The following is a 17,614-nucleotide window of genomic DNA, read 5'->3' as shown; positions in this document are numbered from 1 at the left end:
TGATGGGAGTGTTTCAGTGGTGCTGTTTCATAAACTGTGTCTTTACACAAATGTGCTATGCCTTGAAAAATTTAGGCCAGACCTACCCACATTAACTGGCTTGGGAGAGGGTAGAACCTGAGTCTGAGCTGGAAAATGCATACAGTACATTTCTAAGAGCATGCCTGACATAGCTTTTGTACAAGCTAGTTTACTGCAAAATGCATCTTTACAGCTCATACTAAATTTGTCTGAAAAGGAAATGTCACTTTTAGATGTTAATAGTCAGTGCACTTGCCTATAGATCATAATCCACCTACATAATTATTGTGCCACCTTTCACATAAAGAGTCTCGGAGGAAGTGGCTGGGATCCTTATTTTTCTTGATATCCAAAAGATTTATTGATTTGCCTGACATCTGCAATTCATTTGAGAATGTGCAAGTAGAAAGACTTTTCCTTGCATTCCAATTTGCAGAAGCTTTTTGTTCCATACCTACATTGATGTTTTTTCACGACACTCATGGAGAAAAATAGGCTATCTTTTCTCCTTTATATCTGTAAGAATAAATACTACAAAGAATGGTGGCCAGGTCCTATTGAGCTAAAACATCATCCCACTTTTGCAGAAATAAGTAGGGGACAGCTATGCAGCATATCTTTTGGGACAGCTATCTACAGAGGTCTGATATCTCATTTGCTCTATTCAGTCAATATGAAACACACCTTTATTTTCTAAATAGAAAGCTATATAGAGAAAATATCCTTATTTAATTTTGCAGGTGGAAAAGAACTCTATATTTTATTTCAAAATAATCTGGATTATATAAAGGTACTTGTACTAATTTTCTATATATAGGCATCTTCAGTTTCTTGTTGGAGCAGAGTCATGCAAGTCTGTGGAAAAAGTGTAACTGCGTATGTTGGCTCCCTTCTGAAAGACTCCTGGACAAGCCCTAGCAAATAAGTAGTGCTTATTTATTTTTTACTTTCTGTAAAAGGGGTGAGTTTCTGATTTAAACCCTCTATAAATAGGATAACAAGAGGATGTGTTAGCCAGGTGTAACAAGTGTAAAATTTACAAAGGATCATGGGGAAATTCAGTCTGGAAGAGACCCCAAGAGGTCCTTCATGCACCCCTGCTCCAAGCAGTTCCAGCTGTAAGATCTGACCAGGTTGCTCAGGGTTTTGCCCAGCTGGGTCCTGAAAGTCACCAAAGATGGAACCTGCCCCACCTCCCTGAGCATCCCATCCCTCTGCCCACCCCCTGGCCTGCCTGTCCTTTCAGGGAGGGTTTCAGTACCAGCCTGACCCCCTCCCATGTCAGTTCCTGCCTGCCCAGCCTTGTTGTCCCACCACACGTGGCTGTGATGGGCTGGTGCCCCCTCTCCATCCCCTCCCCACAGGCACTGGGGGGGGGGGGCTGTGAGGTGCCCCTGAAGGTGCCTCTGCCGAGGCTGGACAAGCCCTGATGCCACAGCCTCTGCTCACAGGGACAAGCTCCAGCCCTGAGCATCGTGGGGGTGATCTCACTCTGGGGTTATCGGGGTCTTTCCTTCACTGGGGACACCCAGTGGCCACCATCCCCAGGTGTGGTCTAAAAGTGAGTGCTGGGCAGAGGGGACAACCCCTGTCTAGAGTTCCTGATGGCTCTCCTGCTGGTGCAGCCCTGGATGCTGCTGCCCATCTCTGCTGCCAGGGCTTGCTGCTGGCTCCTGCCCACCTCCCACAGCCCCTGAGCTGCCCCCCAGCCAGTCTGTCCTCAGATTGTATCCTTCCCAAGAATAGGACTTTGCATTGTTTTTTTCAGCAAGCTCACCAAAAGGCCCTGAATTAATCTTCTGTGCTGGGGTACCTCTCTCCTTCCTGTCTCCCCACTACCCAAAATACCCCTAAGCATAACAAAGATATCTTCTGATTTCATAATATTTCTGGTCCACACACTCAATCATTGCATAGTGGTATCTTAGACAGGAATTCTGTGGGCAGTTATAAAAGATATTGGGAAGCTCTCTGTTAACACTAAAAACTTAGAAATTCCCTCTACTGATTTTATCCATCAAATATTAGTCTGAAATTTATTTACCCTTATGTTTTCTCAGTCACCTGATACAGAAGTTTGGACTTCACATTATCGTCACCCTTCCTTTGCTCCCATGGATCCCTGCATATATGTGTGCACTGCACTCACATGTTGTATCAACTTTCTGAAACTCTCAGACATACTTTACGAGAGAGGTAAAGAAAAAACTGTGGTTCCCACAGTTGAACATGTTCACCAACATGCAAAAATTTAGCTTTTTGTTCCAACTTGTGCACTGTTGTTCTCACCAGATGGATGGATGATTTACTAGGTCTCAATTTTTTTGTTTGTTTTTTGGTTTTTTTTTTTAAATAACAGCATCTTAACAGTTTCCAGGTAGTAATAAATGTTACTTCAAGAGTCATCCATGCCTACTTGTGAGAGACTAGTTACAGAGAGGCATCAGCTGTAAGAGCATGGTGGGAGTTCATAATTATAAAAAGAATATAAGCTTTAAGTGAAAACCTACAGACTGTTTGCAACAGTGAACAGCATTTGGATTCTTATTTCAGTAAACTGACTTTGCCAAAAGGATATCTCTGACTCAGTCAATTTTTTCTCTGACTAATCTTGCAGTTTATCAAGATCTATGGACTACAGAGATGTAAAAATGTTTGGACTGGGGCATAATTTGCCCCTCAACTGCAGCATAGTTAATATATGAAAGCAATCACATGTACAGTGCTCTTAGTCAGAGTATGACAAATCAAAGATCAACAATTATTTGCTTATAAGCAAGCTCTGTATTTGAGTAAGCCCATAATAAATTACATTCAAATTACTTGGAAAGGGTAAGAGGAAAGGTATGCAGAAAAGGCTGATCACAAAATGCACATTTACTTGTTATTCTCTGTGTTATTGGAAGAGGCTGATTTAAAACACATGACAAGGTCATAATGCACAGGGTGGACTGAAATTTCACTCACTTTAGGACCAAAAGTCAGAGTATGACAATCATGGAAATGATTTAAGATATTTGCTTTTTATTTTCCTTTTTGAGTCATTAACTCACTCTTAAAAGAAACTCAATGCACTGTAAGTCTACAGGATATTCAGCCCATTTAATAAAGTCTAAAGCACAGTATAAATCAATGACTGATATCAGCATTTAGGAAGAATCACCATAGACTCTGTGCAACAAGACAAGAAAAAATAGTATGTTATTAAATGCCCAACTCACCTGGTTGGGTTTCATTTTTCTTTTCTGTCAAAACCCTTACTTGCTCTCCTTTCTTTAAAAGTAGGAATATGCATAACATATATCTGTCCCCATATGTTTTTGGTTTTTTTTTTTTCCAAGTACTTCTTTTAACATTTAGTGCTCATTTACAGTCTGACTGAAAACTCGTTAATAACAACAGAAGGGTTCCATTGCTTTCAGTGAGTTTTGGATCAGATTCCTGCTTACCTTGGATGCTTTGCAAAGCACTGCCAAAGCACCAAGGGATACATAACACAGGATAAATACAGAGGACATCTTGCTTTGTCTGTCCTGGAAATTCAAATGTGATTGGAACTTTTCTTTGGCCCCGATTCAAGTTGTAGGAGAATCATGTCTATGCTATTAGATTTTCTTGCCCTCCACAGCAGAGGCTGCATCCAAATTGTACCTGGATGGTGTTGTTCCCTGCACCATGCCCATGCCTCTCTGGAAGGGAGTCAGCTTGCCAGGTCCAAAAACCATCCCAGGGACTGTTCTAGTACTTTTAATGAGCTGAGGATTGAGTTGCCATACTCAATACATTCCCTGGCACTACCTTATTTATTAAAACAGACATCATCCTTCACCTTGGCAGCACAAGTTACCACAGTCAGAAATAAGTGGTCAGTATTAATTCCATCTTGGGGAAAAAAAGGAAAAATATGGAAGAAAAGCAACCTCGAGGCAGATGGGGCTGGTGGGGCAGTGAACTGCTATGCAATTGCTGCTGAAGCCACATTTAAAAATTTCACCCTAACTGTCTGAAGAGAGCAGGTTCTCCCTGGTTTTGCTCTAGTGTAAAGGAAAATCACAGACTCCTCTTGATCTGAGTTGACTTGCACCTGGACCATTCTTTCAGGGCACATGCTCCTTTTTCATTAATTACCCAGGCTCAATTCCCAGCTGAAGAATTTCAGTGCCACAAACTAGGCAGGATGTATCCAGGTCCTAAAATAGAAACAGTCTCTGAACTGGTACAAAACCATCAGCCCCATAAAACAGAAATGGCAAATATTATAGAAAAAAAGCTTAAAGGCTTTTTCACAAAGGAAGGAAACCTGCAAAATATTTAACACATATAATTATGGAAAGAAATATATGGAAAAGGGGGACTGAGTTTCCTTTCATATCACTTAATGTGGTTAATAAATTCCATTTTCCATCAAACATTATTTCTTCATCCATGGAAAACAGAACTTTCTGTAACCAATTATCAATATGTGGTTTTAGTTATCAAGATGTCCTGCTTTCCACACTTTACTAGCAACTCAGAAATCTGGAAAACACATAGATTCTGGCAGACAAATTAATGTAATACAAGAGAAGCTTTTTGTACCTGGGCTATCATGGAATATAAATAGCACGATTTCCTTGAAACCCGTGGCTGGCATCCAGCACAGTGGAAATTTCAAATCAAGCAGCTTGTCATTATACATGTGAATAAGAGAGAACGGATGGATCCTTTTAACCTGCACATGAAAGAGGAGGCAGGGCAGACAGAGGGATTCCTGATCTGTGCTCTCACTCTGTCTTGGGAGAGCTGTGAATACACTGAATCCTAATAGCCAACCCTGAATGCCTGCTACATTTACTGTAGTAAGTGGACATTGTGAAGTGAAGAGAAAAGAAAAACAGAACACGGTGGCTGCTGAAAAAACACAGATATTTTTGATGAAGGGAGAGAAAGGTTAAGTAAGAGCAGCCCATTTTATTTTGGCTCGAGTGTTTACCACTGTGTTCAGCTGCAGCCTGACAATTGCACTTGGCTTTTCCTGTTTTGCTGTAACTTATTGCTGAGACATTTATTGTCAGTGGCATTTCCTAGCTACCCTCAGCACATGTTGTCTTGGGTGTCCTTTCGCTGGATGAATGCCTATTGCTTCGGAGTAGTTCAGTTTACCCACATGAAGTCACACTGTGACCTGCTGTAGCATGACTGTTTACTTTGTCTGCTGAGAGCTGGAGGCAAACAAATGCATCTTATTTGCTGAAAGAAATGGAGTAGGATGAAAACTGTCAAGGCAGGATTCCCCCAGCCTATTAACATGTACTGCCTGTCTCACCCTCAGAGCTGTGCTGCCGGCTGCCGCGGCCGCCAGAGGCAATAATTATTCATTGATTTATTTCACCTCACAAAGACTGCCCTCACAGCAGCAATTGTCTAGGATTTCCCCCCCGAAATGCTGCTCTTAGGATAGGCAGCAGTGAATTTATACTGTCACTTCCAGCATGCTTTCTCTCTGAGCTGATTAAGTGGAGCTATCAGATGGTGTTACAAGCCACCCCGAAAAGCCACGTTCTTCAAGAAAGCGGGTAAATAGAGAAACAGAACCACAGAACCCTTTTTTTGCTCAGGAAAGCTGCACTTGCAGAAGCTCCACATGAGCAATGGAAAGCAAAGAGAGAAAATGCAGGCCATGAAGAACATCAGCTGACAGAACTCACTCTGATGGGGATAAAGAGCCTCTCTGTGGAGTGTTAAGGTGACATTTATCAGCCACAGTTCAGAAGATAAGGGCTGGCAGTGAGAAGGAAGTCACTGAAGTGACTGCAGGAACTCCCAGGTCTGGTGCAGCCCTTAAGAACCATCACCTCAATCACTTTTTGGTAAATCACTACACACCTAGAACAGAAAGATTTCTTCTGTTTTCTCCTTATGCAATGGGTTTGTGCTGATGGGAAGACAGGGCTCTTTACATTTATTTCAGTGACAAACACTACAATCTACAAACCTTTCTCTCCTTCCTAGAAGGCGTGCTAGGGGCATTTCTGGGGCAGGTAAACTTTCAGAGTTGGTGAGGTAGACAGGTAATGCAAGTGCCTTCTGTCACTGTCTGAGTCTGGATTGTTTGAATTAGGCTTGTTCCCAATATGAGAAAAAGAACACTGCTGCTGAAATGGAGAAAACAGCCTTCTAAATACTGGTAATGGATGAAGAATATATGGAAAGGCTACCACCTTTCCTTCTTGATAGTATCTGAGCAAGACCTTGGAACATCCTTTTAATGCAGCAAGTGTGCTAAAGCCCTGCTAGTGTACATGTTTCAGAGACTGGGAATTTCATTCACTTCATCTTCTCTAGGAACTGATCTCTGCAGGCCTTTTCGAGGTTCATTACTAACCACAGAAGGCAAGAAGGAAGGATTGTGACAATTTCTGACCTTGGGACAAGCATTTTTTCCATCCATATTCCCATGTTCCTCACCTTTTCAAGTCTAATATGGAAAAAAGTAACCGATTTAACTCTGTAATAGTTTTTTTCACTGTTAGGTGTGTTGATTGGCTTACCAAAGAGTTTTTCTTGTGTTTGTGTGGTTATTAAACTGCTGGTGTGCTGGAAAAGGAGGAGGCAATTTAGTAAGAAACACAGCTTCCCTTTTTTTAAACTGTTTTCTTCTAACTAATGTGGATGCAGCAGTTCTTTTTTGAAGGCAGATATTTGTTTATATTTGTGTGTGGTGTCTCAGTAACAGAACAGCCATTACTGCTGGGCTTTTGCTGCTGTTGGAAGGAACTATGTGATGAGGCAGTGTCTCAATATTCTTCCCCCACAAACACAGTTGCAAATATTATATAAATAAAAAATACAAACAAAAACCCAAACAAACAGACAGGGATCTGTTACTGCCAACATCATCACATCAGTTCTATTTTCTTTTCCCACAGAATACTTCTACAGAGATTTTTTAGAATCTCTCTCATACCAGCTCTGGCATTGACTGCAATGCAGAAGTCTTAGTGCAAGTGACTGCACTTGGCAGATGAACTGTTTAAGTATATTGTTTAAGGGACAATCTAAGGAATATTTTTTGAACACCTGTACTGTAATCCTGCCCCCAAAGCAGAGATAGCTGTTCTGGAAAACTTCTTGGATAACACTCCCACTTTGTTTTGGTAGTGAGCTGCTAACATAAAAAATTGAATATATATTATTTCTTTTAGGGGATGGGATACAGTGATGGTTAATGAAACATCCGTGAACCTTCAAGCAAGAACATATGGCTATCACAAATGCAATGTGATAAGCCTTCAAACTGTGCACAAATATAGCCAACCTGTGGCTAAAAACTGTCACTACATACACTAGGATGTCAGCATCATACTGCAACCAGCCCTTAAGGAAAAAGCTAAAAGAAATAATGAAATGTTTCTAGCAGTCTGATTTTTTCTTGTGTGTTTTAGAAGTTTCCATCACAAAAAATAAAATTAAGTTTCATGTTTTTCATTTTAAGATAGAGGGACAATTCAAACCAACAAACATTTGAAGGTTTTATTTTCCCACCCACCAGTGGGCCCAGGGAGAAGACAGATGCCCCAGACAGCTATTCCAGCTTCCAGTGCTCCACTTCCAAACACTCTTCCATGCTTTCAAAATCCAAGTGCATCAGCATGGACAGAGCATGAAAGATCCTTCTTGTTTATTATCAAGTCTTTATCCCAATCTCTTTCCAACTGTCTTCTCTTGCTTCTTCATTCAGCCCCACAAAATGCTGATGCTGGAACTGGAAAACCATCCTCAAACATAGAGTTTCATGGCGAGTGGCACAAGTCCTGTCAAGAGCTTTGAGTCATCACTGAGGGGACAGAGTTTGTGCAGTCCCACCTGCATTGCTCCTGGATACCTGACCAAGTCAGTTTAAAAGTAGCTTGATTTGTTTATAACACATCTTTGGTCCAAAACCAAAAAGCCAGCACATTTAGTTGTTAATATTTTTAGTAAGAATTTTTTTTAATGTTTAAATTATTTTAATACTTTCCAAATGTTTTTTAAAGCTTTTGTGAAGTGGAATTATTGTTCTCTACTGAGGCTCTAGACAAAAGATAATTTAATGCTGAGATGGACGTAACTAAAAGTATCTCAATAGATTTCTCACTCAAGTTGAGAATTTAATTAGAGACTTTCCCTAAAATTTGTGTTCAAATTTCATTCTCTACTATGTTCTGAATACCCACAGCTCTGTAAAATCAAGTGAAATGTTTACTGCCAAACCGTCATATTCTTGGTTTGTATCAGGAACAGAAGTGACCTACAATTCCACTTTCTTATCAAACTAAATATAATAAAGGTTTATGAAAGTATCTATTCTTTTTCCATCTGAAGCATAAATGAGACTTGATTTTTTCCTCTAATAATCTTCAGGTTAAAATTATTTATGGTAATCACACACAAAGCCTCTTTTCCATGTCAAAACAGAAAACCAAAGCAAATTACACATTACATGATTTTAGGCTGTAAGAGCAAACAGGAAGACAAGTAAAAATAAATAAAAAAAAAAAAAGTAAAAAACAGTAAAAGAAAACAAATAAAAAACAAACAAAAAACCAAAAAAACCAAACAGAAACCAACCCAAGACATCATGATAGAAACACCAAATAGTCTTCAGCAGTAAAATATACTAGTTTTCAAAGATTCTGAAATGTAATTTTGGGGGGTTTTTTTATCCTAAACCAACAGATCTCTCTTGTGAGAAATTACCCAAATAATGGCAGACTTATAAATGAGAATGCAGGTTAAGGTGGTATCTTTCAGTCTGTAAAAATTTTACAGCCATTCTCTAAACAGGAATGGAGGGTACTTTCTCTGGACTCTTCTCTCTGCTTTTTCAGATGCAGTAATACAAACCACAATTATTTCCTCAGAAAAATAATCCAGCAAGGATGGCAACTGTATTGGCAGCAATTCTGTCTCCTCCTTTGTAATTTTCTGCACAGGAAACCTACAGCTAGCCAAGAACTGGCCTTTTTTTTTATGACTCACATAGAACTCTTGCTAGCAGTGCTTTGGCTTTCTCCCATTTTTTTCTGCACCTACTGCAGGAGATTTAGATTGAGAGTGCAAGCAGTCCACAGTGAATCAGAGAGTGATGACTCTCCTGTGTTTAGATATCTAATCTGAAAATTAGTCACAGAAAGTCACCCTCACTCCCTGGTAATTAAGGCAATTATGTAAACAGATATCAATCTGTTTTTGAGAAGAGTTGTGAAGCTTAATTCATTAAAGTTTTAATGCTTTGGGAATTTTACTTAAAAATGTTCTACAAGACCACTGGCTCATACACTCATGCCTCCAGCATTCACAGGCAGAAGAAGATGAAAGGTGACAACACAACTTTCTGTATTACTCAGGTTTGTAAGTTGTTAGTTTTTGCCCCAAAGTTTAAATGCTATGCTGTATCAATATAATATAGGAATAATGAAATGCAGATATGAATATTTCCTTTATTAAGTTGCTTAGGAGGAAAAGCTGAGTGGCTTAGAGGATAAGGGACTGGGATTCCATCTCAGAAGCCCCAGTAGGGAATTAACTGGCAATCCACTGTTGAGATTTTATCTGCACAATGGCTCACTCTAGTCTGTTTATACAACAATTTTTTTTTTTCTAGCTATCTAAAGGATACCTGCCTTGGACAGGACAGTACATTTATTCCTGCTATTTTCCAAGTTTGATCCAATTTCAATAAAGATTATTTAGCAAGCTCTAGTCCCAAGGAGGTAAGCCTAAATAGCTGTATTATTTCTCAGTGGTAACTATCTTCCTGTGACTTCCAATGCTTAAAATGGAGAATGGGGAATAATTCATTGGTATATGAAGTTTTTTGCCTTGGGAATACCTCACTTAAGAAAGAGGTAACGAAGGGATTAATATAATTAACAGATGCCAACTATATTGGTCAAACATTTGAACAGTATTGGTATTTAGGTAATCTAATGTTTCTATGACTTTTCTGTTGTTTCTACATAAATTACTAAACTTTTTTGAAAGAAATAGGTCACTGAAGCACACGTATAGACTTGCATAGACATATCTACTTGTACTGAGACACTAAGAGTAATTCACAAAGCTTGGAAGCCTAAACATTGATGATATAAATAAAGGAAAGGTCTTTCTAATTTTATTTCTTAGGCCCCAGATCTAGGGCTGCAAACTTGCACAATTTCTTTTGCTCAAACACAGAAGTCAACCAGGAAGGAGACAAAGCATCAAGTCTTTATCTCAATAGCCTGATAGTAAGGAAATTCATGCAGGTTGAGGGAAAATAATATTTCCTTTTCTCCTTTTATTTTTTTTTTTTATTATTATTATTATTATTATTATTATTTTTAGAATCCATGTGAATACTCACTCTGCCAATCTAAGCATGGATGATGGGCTGGAAATTAATCCATCGGTTGCTCTGAAGCAGAAACAATTCCCTTTCATATGGAATATTTTAATATCAGCTGTACCAATCAAAAGGAATAATGCTATGAACTAGCAAGCTGAGTGTAACATCCAATTGTCTCTTTTGCAAGGAATGTCTTCTATGCTGAATATTTTAAAATGTCTACATGCTACAAGAGAGTCTGGTTTTGTCATTAAGATACTGAAATGGGTTTCATGAAGTCCAGTTTCAAATCTAAGATCTTGTCTAGAAATAACCTGAGTAGGGCTTCTGCATGTGACCATTGAGTTTCTATTTGTTTTGCAAACTCAAGTTTCTACTTCTAGAAATCAGGAAGAATAGAAGAAAACTATATTTTCACTGAAATCTCATTTTATTTGGAGTAACAATGATATCCCTGCCTAACAATACAGCTGTGGTTTCAATGACAACTCTTCTCAAGCTTGAAGAAATCACTTTATCTCAGTTCTCACCCATTATAGTTTCGCTTATTTAAACTGTAAGATCTAGAGAGTGGAAAACTTCTCCCATTACACATGAAGCACTTTACAAGAAATTGCATACTACATGATCCTGACCATTATTTGAACCAATAGGTTCTTCTGTTCTATTAAAAAAAAAAAAAAAAAAAAAAAAAATCTAGGCTAGGCCACCAGGCAAAGAAAATTGTAGGCATTTGATTTGTTGTTGTTGTTTCCTGTGTGAAAGAAGAGTGCTCTCACTTCAGTTCACAATATGTTTGCAGTCCATCAGAAAACCACAAATCTGTTTTATTGTAATTCTGAATGAACATTTCTCACAAAGTGGTCAGGAACCAAAAGGGCTTCAGTGTTATCAGGCCCTGAAATTACTCCTCCAGGCAAGAGAGAGGCATCTTGGGGGAACTGTCTGTATTGCTCTGCTATTGGCAAGGAGGCTTTTATCTCAAATGCTGGTGATCCTGTACTGAAATGTATTGATTTCCATAGCTTGGCAACATTTCTTGACTTCAAATTGGCCCGTGATTTTTCACTTTTACTTTCATTTTTTTAGTTAAGGTTGTTGTTAGGCTATAACTTCTGGAAATAAGGGAAATTGCACACACAGAGTGATGGTCTGGGCCATATCTGCAATCTTAATGAATTTATATTAAAATTAATTGATTTTTTTTTACCATACAATCTCCTACAAATAAGATCCTACAAATGACAAAAAGAAGAAAGAGAGGAATCTTCCAGGAACTTCATATGAATTAGGCAATAACTGATAAAATAATCAGAAGAAAGACCTGGACAACATCCAGTTGTACATAATATTCCACTCTGCTGATTGCTATCTCATTATTTTGCAACAGAAGTTAAATAAAAGGTATTTTTTTCCAGGTGTTACTCTAGACATTAACAAATGAAGTACATTAAAAAAGGCAAATTGTAAAAACACCCACATAGATCTGTATTTGTTACTTTCAGTCCATCTGCTCATCATTGAACTACTCATATGTAACTGCACTTACTATTATACAGTAGCTTCATAGCTCATAAAATATTGATTCAGGTTTTTTATCGTATACCATTTTTGAACTTTGATCTTTCCTACTTAGTCCTGCCTTGATGAAATATTTAGAAGTACAACATTTTCCACACGAAAGGTAAATTTAAGTTTTTATATGGTAGCCTCTGTTAATGTACTAGCTTCAACTCACAGGAGGCCCAAGCTGAACTCTATCTTGCTCACATTAGTTGAAAATTGAGTTTGCTGAAAATCCTCCATCCCAATGCAACTTAAAGGTCTCAAGGTAAAGGTCAGTTTTGTGTCTTGGAGTACGCTTCCCCATATGCCCTCATCAGGTACACTGACAGAGCCTTTTGATCTGAAGAGTTGACTTTAAAAGTTATCCTCTAGTGGATAAAAATGCATTATCTATGTAATAAAACAAGACACCCAACTTAAAAGCAAAGCAAAACAAAACAGCATTCTACATGTATTTATAGGCATGGAACGTTGTCAAGTGATTTTGTCAAAGCAAATAAAACTACTGTCTCAAAAACCCCATAGCAAAATGCAAGTTTTCCTTCATTTTACAATTGGCTTTACATTAGATACAAAAGATGTCCTCCAGGTGCCAGAAAGTCAGGATACCAAGTAATCTCTGGGTATGTACATAATTGTATGTAAATGACAGGAGAGGTAAGAATGAAAGGATAGAAAAAGGAAATAAATTCAGTTTGCTGCATGACTGTCTACCTCTGCCTTACTTTGAAAAGCAATAATTGCTGTATCACCAAATTCAGAATTTCATGGAAATGAAATAATGAAACCTTCAAAGAAAGTCTTCATGTTGAAGTATCAGACATGTAGAAATATACTTCATTCAAAGTATTTCTGTATATTGATACCAAAAATACTTTTTCATATGATGTAACACCTGCTTTCTTTTACTGAGCCCGCTGGAATGTTAAAAACAATCCATTTAGATTTGTGTCATACAAGCATTTTGGTAAAAGAAAAGTTGACATCTCAGAGAAGCCCTGAAGAACTGTAATATTTATTGCCCAATGCATTTTCCAGACGCGTTTCTCATGACTACAACAAATCTCCCTTTAAAACAACCAACAAAAAATTAAGCTTTAGTTTTGTATTTTTACCTACTCTATCGGCTTCCAATGTAAGAGAATTCCAGTGCAGAAGAAGTACAGTGTACAGAAGCACAGAGATATCTGTCTTACCTTCTGGCTCCCTGATCTTACGTCCTGCTGCAGATTTCCGTAGCACGCTCCGGCCTGAGTTGAACAAACTCGTTAACTCATCCAGGGGACTGGTCAAGGACCTGGAGTTTGTAGGGCTGTATGGAAATGAGGAATTAGAGTTCAATTTCCTGTGATCCGCTCTTGCCACCTTTGGGGAGTAAGGCAGTTTGGAGAATGGAGAGGGTGAGCATCCAAGGTGAGCAGGATTTGGTCTCTGAGAAATTTTGGACAGATCTGAGTTTGTACCTGTTTTCCCTGTATTTACCAGAAAACTAGCACAAGTCTCTGGAGGAAATGCAAAATGTGTGGAAGCCCGGTAGGCAATAGGAGGTGGTACAGGAGGAGGGGGTGGTGGTAGAGGAGGAGGTGGTGTGGAAGGAGGAGTCACTTTGCTGGAAACATTGAACACAACCAAGCCTGGAGATGCTGGTCTGTCACTCTCCCCTTTCTGGCTTTTAGAGTACTGTGGTGACAATGGACTTGAGCCTTCTGGCTGCACGGGGTATTTTAGGTTGGTTTCCAAGACAGGAAGCTTTTTGACTTCTAGTGGTGTCAGAGGTGATTCATCAGAAGCAGGTGAACAAGTTACAGGGGTTGGAGGAAATACCAGCAGTGGTGGCCTATGGGGGAGTAAGTTAGGGAAAGGGGCTGGAATGTCACATGAGTCCTTATAGATCAGGGCTGCTTGATTGTTTCCATCCAGTGTCCCATCTTCAAGATTAACAATTTTTTTGCTTTCAAACAACAGAGGAGGAGATCCAGTAGTCACTGGAATAATTCCATTACCATTGCTTCCTTCTTCTGGTAGAAAATACTTCATTTCCTCATATACAGACTCTCCTTGTTCTGGGCTTTCTGCTTCAGCAGAACTGCTTTTCACTGCATTCCCTACCATTTCAATATAGACTGGCTCATTTTCCTCCTCTTCTTGTGACATGTAGAGATTCAACACACCATGCTGTGGTCCATCAGAAGCAGCTACTCTTTGTACAGTCACAGTGTCATAGCCACCTGGTTTAGCTACTGTGCTTGCCTGTTTTACATCCCCAGGCTTTTGGCCAGGTATTTCTTCATAAGAGCCACTAAGTTTCGTATTGGGACTTCGTTTTGGTTTTCTGGGAGGTATTTTTTTCATGGTACTATAGTCATCACTGTGTGGCCTTGGACGGGTCAGTACTAGGAAAGTGAAAAAATTCTGTGTTATTAACAGAAAAAAACCTTCTTTTTTCTTATACAGGTCGAGAACTTTAAGCCTTCAAATGTTGCCCATGTAATTTTACAATATGCAGCAGTCACAAACACAGGGATTAAATAAAAATTTAAGTATTTCTAGGAATGAAATGCAGAACATTCAGCTTCCAAACAACAACCCTTTGCTAACTAGGCATATAATCTGGTTTGGTAATCTCTCCAGCCACTAAAAGATAAAAACTAACACCTCAGGAGACATCTTTTGAATCCAAATGTTCACGGTGATGTCTGTAACACATGGAAATATATGCTCATTATTCATTTTGCTCCAAGGCAGAGGGGCATGCTTTTAACTAGGAGCATGGTGCTACTTAGACACATGTTATTGCTATTAACTGAAGCACTCCCCACTGTTACATAGTATCTATAAAACTCTGATTATAGGCAGATATTATGCCTCTTCTCCTTTTGTATGGCAGGTATGGAAATAATTTATAAAGTTAAGGAATCCAATAGCCTAAGGGCAATTCACTGACTGAGCAAACAGTTACCTAAACTAGATGTCTTTTCACAGCCTCCAGGCATGTATGGAGTGCAAAGACTAGAAACCCAGGTGATTGGTCTTTTCAGACCAAAATTGGATGGTGTAAAGCAGAGCTGGGTTTGGAAAAAGACATAGGAAACTGACATAATTCTTGGAAAATGAGTATAAAGCAGGGAAACTGGCCCTATTGTTTTGTACATTGGAGAAGTACTCTGAAGTTCTTTTGTGACTGTATACAGACATTAATATTAAGACCACACATACATATATAAATTTGCTAAAGATTTTTTGTTAAACCAAGCATCTCTTGCAGAGCTGGGCATAAAAACAATTACGGAGCTCCTTTAGCCATACTAGTTTAAAAGTATATTGGGCACAGTTCATCTCTCTTACAAAGAGATTGAATGAGCAAGGAAGAAGTTAAGAAACATGGACTGGCATCTAATGAACTGGACATGAGAACAGTAAATATTTTGCAAGAGGGAGCAGCAAAGGTTTCCATCCATTGCATGCAGGATTAAAGAATGGTTGTACATAGCTTTTAATTCAACCTGAAGGATCTTCCCTGATGAACCTAGAGGTTCCTTTACACCATCCATGACAAGTCAGGTTTATCAAGGAAAAGCAGAATGCATACCTCCCCTTCATCTTTTACTCATTTACCCAGAGTGAAGGAGAGCAGAACAACTGAACTCAAAACCATTCTACATGCACTATAATGCATTAAGACAACTTGGGACTTTCATAGAACTTTCCTTCTTAACAAAAAGCAAGTTATAGCACAGACTTGAACCACTGAATGCATAAGTTATTCATGTGAACATACAGTAAAAAGTTGTAGAAAGTTAAATGTTTAACTTGGTGAAACTCAAGATTCAAGCTTTCTGTTTTAATGATCCAAGGTATTTGAGTGTATAATTTAAAAGGTGAAACAAAACGGTCAGTGGGGCAGAATAGCCCAAGTTGACAGAGATGATTTGTCTCTAGAGGGAGTTCTGCAAATAGGATTTGACTGCTGACAAACTAGGCAATTAGAACACAAGTATTATTTGCTAATTTGGAAACAAATGACAAATCGACTAATTTTATTTCTTGCCACCAAAATATTTCAGAGGAGCAGGACTTTTCAAAGGCACTTGGCTGTGTTTAGGAGGATCAAAGTGAAAAGAATAAATCAGGAACCTAGAGTAGCATTTTGTGACTGTTTCTCTCCCTCTGCCTGACCTTCATTAGCGGTTTCCTTAGAAGCTGCCGACAAGCAAGCACTAACAGCCTCGTACGACGCGCTCAGTCGTGTGTTGGGGTCCCTCTTTGGTTTGGGAGGAGGTTGTTTCCTTGGTGATGGCAGGCTAGTGCTATCATCCATGCTGAACACAGAGTGCAGGGAGGGGGATCTGATGGATGACCCAGCTGCAGAATGTACCAAGCCATCCACTGCCATGGGGACGGGGACGGAGCTGGAATGAAAGTGCTTAGGCGTTCGACAGCCAGCAAAGCTGTCCTCAGGGACCTTCCCACCCTTGTCTTCAGCTCTGAAAATACAGAAAAGAGGCCCAGATGCATTATTCAAGTGGCAACAATGAACCTGTTCATGCAAACGTAACAACAGCTTTTTGGTAAACAATCTCCACAACTCCCCTGCTGCGTCGAGGGGATGTGTGTAGTAATCTTCCAACAAACAAATCCAGACCAAGCTGCAAGCTTTCTTCCATTTCCTGTTTCATGAGAAATCAGGACACTGGCCCTTTTTCACACAAATGCAGCCTTCCTTAAGCAGCTTCATATTGTTGATCAGACATTCACTGAATGAATTGTTCACACTTTGATTGTTACACACAATCAAAAGCTGGGTTTTCAATCTGAATGATAATTTCTGGGAAATCCATTTTAATAGAAAGTTACTGAGGCAGCAAACACTGAGCCTTTATCATTATTTTCGAAAAAGACAACTGTAAATTCTATTTAGATAATGCAAATCTTTAAAATACTAGATGACCTTTTTAACCAGTTATATTAGCTGCTTGAAAAATTCCCAGATACCTACGTTCCATCCTGTTTATACAAAATTATTAATTATCATTTTAATAATATTACTTACAACATTATGTTTAATTATTTCAACCACAGGTTTTGAGTTTTATTTATTCCATTTTTTCCTTTTTGTTTTTCTATTTCAATACGTATTGAGAAATATTCATCAGCTGCTTCCAACAAATTGATTAACAAAAACTCTTCTAGCTTTTTGTTCCTCAAAAATCAAAATGTTGGAAATTTTTTAACTTACAGTGGTTATATATTCAATAGAAGATGTCTGTTCTGTCATTTTACAAACAAAACCCTGAGCATTTTTATTTTAATTGTATTTCTGCATGGCAAATCACCAGTAGAGCTGGAAATCATGCACAGGATATAGCCAGCTGCCCATGTAGTAAATGAAATAGCTAGAGATGAAAGCATGGTGCTCAGTGGATAATTTGTTTTCACTGTAATGTTTAATTACAGTCTTTCCTACAAAGGCATTTCCTCCAATATATAATCACTGGGATATTTGAAGCTAATTAAGCAGATGCACTGCCATTTTCACTTTAATAAAAGTCACTGACAAAAGCAATGAAAGCAAAGGGAGTTGTTCTGGATGAAAATTAACTTCCTATGGAAAAATAAACATTTATATGTCCAGCAAGTTATAGATATATTCCTCTTATAGACACATATCTATTAACTGCA

General features: G+C 38.7%; 1 protein-coding gene across 2 annotated transcripts in view; it reads right to left on the bottom strand.

Moving 5' to 3' along the window:
- Positions 1-17,614, bottom strand: part of MYO16 (myosin XVI) — a 368,492-nt gene that overhangs the window by 25,289 nt on the left and 325,589 nt on the right. For both annotated transcript variants that reach the window (XM_071743005.1, XM_071742997.1), the window contains exons 31-32: positions 16,112-16,419; positions 13,132-14,328 (exon numbers count right to left, since the gene is read on the bottom strand). In XM_071743005.1, coding sequence (XP_071599106.1) covers positions 13,132-14,328; positions 16,112-16,419 — 1,505 coding nt within the window. The remainder of the gene's footprint in view (positions 1-13,131; positions 14,329-16,111; positions 16,420-17,614) is intronic.

The sequence above is a fragment of the Heliangelus exortis genome, chromosome 1, assembly GCF_036169615.1.
Source record: "Heliangelus exortis chromosome 1, bHelExo1.hap1, whole genome shotgun sequence".
NCBI classification, from domain to species: domain Eukaryota; kingdom Metazoa; phylum Chordata; class Aves; order Apodiformes; family Trochilidae; genus Heliangelus; species Heliangelus exortis.
This window is presented reverse-complemented; position numbering and strand designations above follow the sequence as displayed.